Source organism: Bos javanicus, chromosome 2 (genome assembly GCF_032452875.1).
Source record: "Bos javanicus breed banteng chromosome 2, ARS-OSU_banteng_1.0, whole genome shotgun sequence".
NCBI lineage: Eukaryota > Metazoa > Chordata > Mammalia > Artiodactyla > Bovidae > Bos > Bos javanicus.
In genome coordinates this window covers 130,084,578-130,092,460 of record NC_083869.1, presented here as the reverse complement: position 1 = coordinate 130,092,460, position 7,883 = coordinate 130,084,578, and the positions used below count along the sequence as shown (strand labels likewise).

The 7,883-nt window shown below is 53.8% G+C and overlaps 1 protein-coding gene across 1 annotated transcript; it reads left to right on the top strand.

Annotated features, from left to right (window-relative positions):
* The first annotated feature begins 315 nt into the window (after positions 1–315).
* Positions 316–7,509, top strand: C1QB (complement C1q B chain). Its single transcript, XM_061393790.1, has 3 exons — positions 316–630; positions 5,228–5,419; positions 6,642–7,509. The coding sequence occupies exons 2-3, from the start codon at positions 5,251–5,253 to the stop codon at positions 7,214–7,216; spliced, it is 744 nt and encodes a 247-aa protein (XP_061249774.1). The 5' UTR covers positions 316–630; positions 5,228–5,250; the 3' UTR covers positions 7,217–7,509.
* Positions 7,510–7,883: the final 374 nt, after the last annotated feature.

The window sequence follows — 7,883 nt, the reverse complement described above, 5'->3', positions numbered from 1 at the left end:
GGAAGATCTCCTGGAGAAGGAAATGGCAACCCACTCCGGTATTCTTGCCTGGAGAATCGCATGAACAGAGGAGCCTGGTGGGCTACAGTCCATAGGGTTGCAAAGAGTCAGACAGGACTGAGCAACTAAACAAGCACAGATGTTTAGCTGCTAAGTGGCAGAGCCAGAATCTGAATCAGGGTTTCTGACTGCAAACCCAGCCCTCGGGCAGCAGGCGGGCCACATCTCCACTTCGTGGAGGAACACCGCAGTTCCTGCAGAAGTTCATGAGGTCAGGGCCCTTGGCAGGCGCTCTCTGCCACCACTGTGGACATTCCCCTGGAACACCCTACTCCCCACAACAGCTGCTGAGCTGGCGAAACCAAACTAGCCCCCCACCCATCCTATTTACAGTAAACCCCTCCCGATTGCAGAAATGGGACCTGAAAGTGCCTGAGGACAGCAGAAAGCGTGAGAGTGGGGTCAACGGGGAAGGAGGCTGGCCTGCCGGGCCCGCGGAGGGTGCCGTCAGGGGCAGGCCCCTCTCTTCTCTGGGGCATGGAACTTCCGCTTTGGACAGAGAGCAGGAGGCTCCCGGCACCCGGTCCCACTCTGCCCAGCCCAGCAGCCTCAGAGGACACAGGCTCCCAGGTGAGGACGGGGCTTAGCAATAGGGGGACCGGCTGGCAGGACCAGTATGCCAGAGGGTGGCGCTTCCTGAGTAGAGGGCCCCACATCCTCTGTCTCTGAGCCACTGGGAGGGTTGGACTCTGAGGGTTCCTGCACCCCATCCCAGACCTCAGGAATCAATTCCTCTGGGGGGTCAGCTCGAGAGTCTGCTGCTACCGGGGGCCCTGGGTAATGGGGAGACATCAGAGTAAAGGCTCTAGGGTCACCGATGCTGGAGCTGAGCCCCGCTTCTGCCTCTCAGGAGCTGGCGATCTGGACCAAGTGACATAACTCTCTCAGCCTGGATCCTCTCGGGGGAAAACAGAACTTTTCAGGGGTGCTGTGAGCCCTAAAGGAGACCAGCTCAGCCTCTGCTTAGGGCACTGCCTGGCTCAGGGTATGTCAGAGGCAGAGGTGAAACCAGAACCCAGAATCCCCTCCACCCACTCAGCCTTTCTCTGACACCTGCCTTCTATTTCCTTGCAGTCTGGTGAGAAAGCTCCGCTAGCCTCTTTCAAGGACGAGGTGGGATGATGGCAGGTGGAGTTGTGATGAGTTATTAGTTAGCGTTGACACAACTCAGTTATGCTTGTGCAGGTTAGAGGTCGGTCAGGCACCGTGCTAGAGACAGAGCTCCTTCTAGGCTCCGTCTCATGTAATCCTCTGGCAGCCCTGTCAGGCGGAAATAAACTTTGCCAAAGGCTCAGGGAGGTTAAGGTGCTTGCCTGAAGTCATGCGGCAAGGTAGCAGTGGAGGGGGAGTTCAAGGTCAAACTGGCCTGACTCCAAGTCAGGGCGAAAGGGGCTGTTAGAGCTGGGGAAGATGGATGATGCCAGGAAAGATGTGAGGAGTGAGGCTGATGGTGGTGATGGATGCTGAAGGCAGAGGGTGGTCAGATCTGCTGAGGGCTAAGTCTTGGCCCAAGTCTAAGATTCAGTGGCCCCTGAAATAGGCCAGAACCCAGATCGCCCCACTCCCCCACCCCACCTCCAGCTTCCCCAAGAGACCCGAGTCTCATCGTCAACCCCTACCCCACCCCACCACCCTAGCAGCCAGCCAGAGCTCCCCCACTCCTGCGCTGCCTTCACCTGGGAGACCCCCTCCCTGAGCCCCGCCTCCCAAAGGGACCAAATTCTTTCTTTAGTTTTCCAAGCATCCTCTGCGGTGTCCTGAAACTTGGGGATTCCCGGATGATGGTGATAATTTAAAAATAGCTAATATTCATTACGCATCTCCAATACGCCAGGCTATTGTGAGCCCAACTCATCTGTCCTCCCACCAACCCCATCAGTCACTGCTTAGGACACTGCCTGGTTCAGGGTATGTCAGAGGCAGAGGTGAAATCAGGACCCAGGACCCCCTCTGCCCACCCAGCAATTTCTCTGACACCGGCCTTCTTTTATTTCCTCGCAGTCTGATGAGAAAGCTCAGCAGAGATCAGGCAGAGGTCAGGATTATCCCCATTTTACAGAAGGAGAAACTGTGGCCAGAGAGAAGCCACTTGCCTAAGGCCCGTAGCTAAGAAGGAGCAGAAGCCTGGTTTGGACTCTCTTGGGAGCAGTGTTCCTCTCCTTGTGACCCTCCAGGCCTCTCACCTTTGGTGACACTCCCAACAACAGCAGCAATAATAGTAATGATAATAACAGCCATCAATGGGCACTGGCCCCGCCTCCAGCACTGCGCTAAGCATAGGCCGCGCTGTAGCTCCTTGTATCAGGCCGTTTGGCTCCAAAGCCTGGGTTTTAACCCCCAGGTAGAGAGGCCTCTGGGCTTCCCCAGTGGCTGAGCAGTAAAGAATCTGCCTACAATGCAAGAGCCACAGGAGATGCGGGTTCCATCCCTGGGTCGGGAGGATCCCCTGGAGGAGGGTATGGCAGCCCACTCCAGTATTCCTGCCTGGAGAATCCCATGGACAGAGGAGCCTGGTGGGCTATGGTCCACAGGGTCGCAAAGAGTCGGACACGACTGAAGCAACTGAGCGTGCACGCAGAGGCCTCTTAATGTAACACCCCATGGGGTTTAGACCTAGCAGAAGTGGGTTTGAATCCCAGCCGCGTATGGCTGTGTGACCTCGATCAAGGTTCCCAGTCTCTCCACTGCCCAGTTTCTTCATCTGTGACATGAAATAGCAGGGTGCTTTCTCAGGGGGCTGCTGTAAGGAGCAAATTAAATGAAAGAACGACCGGTAAAGCATTTGGCATAGAGCCTGGCACCTGCTGAGTGCCCAATGCATTGGTTATTAAGGTTGTCAAACTGTCGTTTGTAAAACCTCGGGCAAGATAAATAGAATGTCAGCCTCTCTCAGGAGCATGACAGAGCTCAAGCTGGTCACTCATGGCCCTGGTCACATCCATCTTTGCATTCCTCTTTGCCTGGTACCCAGCACAGCTTCCGGCCTCACTCAGGAGTCTGAACCATGAACTGATCAGGACCAGACCGAGGGGGCTGGGGCTGATTTTCTGAGCACAGAAGCCCAAATCAGCAGGTTATTATGGTCTCAGGAAGGCCTCCAGGTGCCAAATTCTGTGTTAGCACAGGCACTGCAGGGCAAAGGAGACCACAGCCTGACCACAGCCCTGCCATTAACCAACTCACTGGGCAATTTAGGAAGGGTTGTTTCCTAATGTTTGCATCTCAGTGTCCTCGTCTGCAAGATGGGAAAATAATCACAACCCACCTCTCCAGAGTGCTGTGAGGATCAGACAACAGCAGCTATGGGTCTGAACTAGAGCCCCCAAACCCCGTGACTCTTTCCCAGCCATGGCCTTGCCTGGGTCCCCATGGGTATCCTGGGAGATGGGCTGGGACCACTCTGCTAGCCTCTCTAAGTGCAGGAGACTGCCCAGCTTTTGTGGGCTGAGCGGTAATGAGGGAAGTCTTCCTGGAAGAGAAAGGCTTGGACAGGAGCCTTGAAAGATGGGGAGAAATTGGATATGGGCAAAGGTGGAACGGGCTGCCTCGGAAGGTAATGAGCTTCCCATCACTGAGATGGTACAAACGCTGGATGGGAAGAGGCCTGGGCAGAGATGTTGTTGAGGAGACTTAACAGTAAGCTGAGGGTTCCTCAAGAAGTTAAACCCAGGATTACCATAAGACCTAGTAATCCCACTAAGTATATACCCAAGAATTAAAAATAAGTATTCAGACAAATCCTTGTACATGAATGCTCACAGCAGTGCTATTCACAATAAGCAAAAGGTGGAAACTTCCCAAATGCCCATCAATAATAAATGGATTAACAAGATGTAATATGTCCATACAATGGAATATTATTTAGCCATTAAGAAGGGACGAGGTACTGATCCATGCTACAATGCAGATGAACCTCAGAAACATTATGCTAAATGAAATGTCAGACACAAAAGGTTACACAGTATATACAATTCTACTTCTATGAAATATCCGGAATAGGTAAATCCATAGAGTCAGAAAGCAGAGAAGTGGGTTGCCAGGGACCAAAGCAGGGAGGGGGATTTGGAGGTAACTGACTAGTGAGTACAGAATGTTATTTGAGGGTTATTGAATTGATGGAAATAGTTTGGAACTAGACAGAGGAGAGGGTTATACAATACTGTGAATGTGCTAAACACCACTGAAATGCTCACTTTAAAAGGTTAAATCTGTGTTATGAGAATATCAACTCAATTTTTAAAAAGGAAGAAGCCAAGGGTTGGACTAGATGAGTTTTAAGGTCCCTTCTGTCCTGAGAAGTGATGCATGGGCATTGGCCATGCTGACAAGCTCAAGATGCCCCAGGGTTTCTGTCTCATTCCCCAGGATTCTCACCAGGGCCCGGAGCCTTTGGAGGGACCTGAGAATATTCTACCAGAAGAGGTGGCCTGCTATGCTGGCAAGGCCACTGGCTTCAGTGCCACATAGGCCTGGGTTCAAGTCCTGGCTGCAGTCCTTCCTGTGTGACCCTGAGCAAGTGACTTGACCTCTCTGAACCTCAGTCTCCTCTTCAGTGTAGAAACATTGGTTCTTCTGTGCAGGGCTGCTCTGAGGATATAACTGTGGAAGAAGCACAGGCAGCCCAAATTCAGAAGCTCTAATGACTGAGAACCCTTGGACCAAAATCTCAAACCACAGCAATCAAGACCCTGACCTCCCTGCCGGTTCTCAACACTCCAGACACTGTGTGGCCTCTGGGCCTTTGCCTTCTGTCTTTTCCTCCTGTCTTTGCCTCCTGTCTTTTCCCCCCAGCCCTGTCTGATCCTTTGGGTCTCCGCCTAAACATCACTACTCAGAGATGCCTCCCTTGTCTAGAAAACTTTTCTGGCAGGAGAACGCCCCTCACAAAACCAGCCCTCAGGGCCCCCTTTCATTTCATTTCAGCCAGAGCGCTCCCCACAGCATATGACCAGTTCCATTGACTTGCATGTGACCTGTGTCTAGTCCCCCAGACCATCAGCTCCATGAAGGCAGGGACCATATCTGTCTTGTTCATCACGGTATCCCCAGCACCCAGAACAGGGTCCAGGGTCTGGTGGATAAGACACTCAGGGAACACAGGAGCAAGTGAAGGAATGAATGAACAGGCTGTGGCCATGACCAATCACATTGTCTTGTCCCCCGACAGGGAACAGCTGAGACAGGGCCGTGATGAAGACCCCTCGGGGCAGCGTGTTGGTGCTGCTGCTCCTGAATCTGCTCCGTGTCTCCTGGGCCCAGAGCAACTGCATCAGGCCGTCCATCCCTGGCATCCCGGGCATTCCCGGGAAACCAGGCTCCGATGGCAAGCCTGGGACTCCAGGGACAAAGGGAGAGAAAGGTACTGTGGACGCTAGGAACGCACGAGGGTCACTCCCCAAGGCCCTGTCACCCACCTCCCAAGTCAGCGGCCCTCCTTAGAGAGCGCAAAACACTTGCAAAGCCATCAGCTTGCTGAGCCCTTCACAATAACCTTGCAAGGAAGGGATTCTGATTCCCACTTTACAGGTGGGAAAACTGATGTCCAGAAAGGCTACTGACTTGCCCGAGGGAGCCCAGTAAATGTTGAAAGTGAAGTGTTAGTCTCTCAGTCGTGTCCTGACTCTTTGCAATCCTATGGACTGTAGCCCGCCAGGCTCCTCTGTCTATGGAATTTTCCAGGCAAGAATACTGGAGTGGGTTACCATTTCCTTCTCCAGGGGATCTTTCCCACCCAGGGACTGAACCCTGGTCTCCCGCACTGCAGGCAGACTTTTTTACTGTCTGAGCCACTGGGGAAGCCCAGTCAATGTTGAGGCTGAGGCCAAACCTTGGCTGTCTTACCACTAAATCCACTGTGGCCACAGAGTCCTGGGGTCCCTCCAGGGTCGGCGGCTTCAGCCCTCTGAACTGCTCTTTCCTCACCTGTAAAATGAGGTCAGTGCTCCTTTGCAGAGTTGTCAGTGGGTTTAAACGAAGCTGCCTGCCCCTCAAACCCCCCGTGAGATGTAGTTCACACGTCCATTTAACCACAGCCAACTGCTCTCATCGCACAATTTCATTGAATCCTCACGAGCCCACAAAATATCATCATCCCCATTTTCCAGATGAGGAAGCTGAGCCTTGGGGAACGTGAGTCAGTCAAGGGGACACGACTAAGAATGGCAAAGGTGATGTGAGAAACTCACCTGCCTGGCCCCTGAGCCCACGTTCACAGTAACCAGACTGCCACTCTCCCGGAAAAGAAGGCTTTATATCTTGTGCCAAACCAAGGAGGGGTTTGGAGTGGTGGGGTGAGAAGGGTTCAAATGCCCACTTCCGGGTTCAGCAAGACACCACTCCCCACCCCGATGACCCTCGGTCCCCATTACCACCAAGCACATCCCAGACGTGGAAAGCTGGGCTTTCTGGAAGGAGGCTTGCAGGCCTGCCCGTCCTCGTGTTCACAGATGGGACGCAGAGGCCCAGAGGGAAGCAGGGGCCTGTCTGAGGCTACCCAGTCAGGCTCCGTGCATCCCAGCCCAGCTCCTTCCAGTCCCCAGCCATCTCTGGCCCCCTCATTTCTCTCATCTCTGCTTTTCCAGGGCTTCCAGGGCTCGTTAGCCACCTCAACGAGAATGGCGAGAAGGGGGACCCAGGGTTTCCTGGGATGCCTGGAAAAGTCGGCCCCAAGGGCCCCATTGGGCCCAAGGGTGTCCCAGGGCCTCCCGGAGTCCGCGGCCCCAAGGGTGAATCGGGAGACTACAAGGCCACGCAGAAAATCGCCTTCTCAGCCTCACGCACCATCAACCACCACCAGAGACAGGGCCAGCCCATCCGCTTCGACCACGTGATCACCAACGCCAACGAAAACTACCAGGCTCGGAGCAGCAAGTTCACGTGCAAGGTGCCCGGGCTCTACTTCTTCACCTACCATGCCAGCTCCCGAGGGCAGCTGTGCGTGGACCTCATGCGGGGCCGGGCGGAGCCCCAGAAGGTGGTCACCTTCTGCGACTACGTCCAGAACACCTTCCAGGTCACCACAGGCAGCATCGTGCTCAAGCTAGAGAAGGATGAGACCGTCTTCCTGCAGGCCACCGAAAAGAATGCTCTGGTGGGCATCGAAGGCGCCAACAGTATCTTCTCCGGGTTCATGCTCTTCCCTGACACAGAAGCGTGACCTGTGGGGCCGATTCACCCCTGCTCCCACCAGCCAAGCTCTCTTTCTCCCCAACACCAACCCCCATATCCCGGCCAAAGCACACAGTAGGGCTCCACGGGTGTTGCTGAATGGATGAGTTAATAAAGTTTCCAAGGCCAAGGGACAGTGGTCTAATTCAACTCTGTGTCCCCACAAGTAGCACATAGTAGGTGCTTGGAAATGTTGCTTGAATGCTGGTTGAATGACGGAACAACAAATGACCTCTGAAATGACCCTAAATGATTGAATAATAAATGACCTCTGAAAGCAGAGTGAGTGGAAGTCGCTCAGTCGTGTCAGACTCTGTGACCCCATGGACCATACAGTCCATGGAGTTCTCCAGGCCAGAATACTGGAGTGGGTAACCTTTCCCTTCTCCAGGGGATCTTCCCAACCCAGGGATCAAACCCAGGTCTCCCGTATTGCAGGCAGATTCTTTACCAGCTGAGCCACAACAGAAACCCAAGGCTACTGGAGTGGGTAGCCTATCGCTTCTCCAGCGGATCTTCCTGACCCAGGGATCAAACTAGGGTCTCCAGCATTGCAGGCAGATTCTTTACCAACTGAGCTATCAGGGAAGCCCGAACTTCCCTTTCTGAGAGCAGAAACTCTGTCTAATTGGTGGTGACTGGAGGGCCAGGCTTTG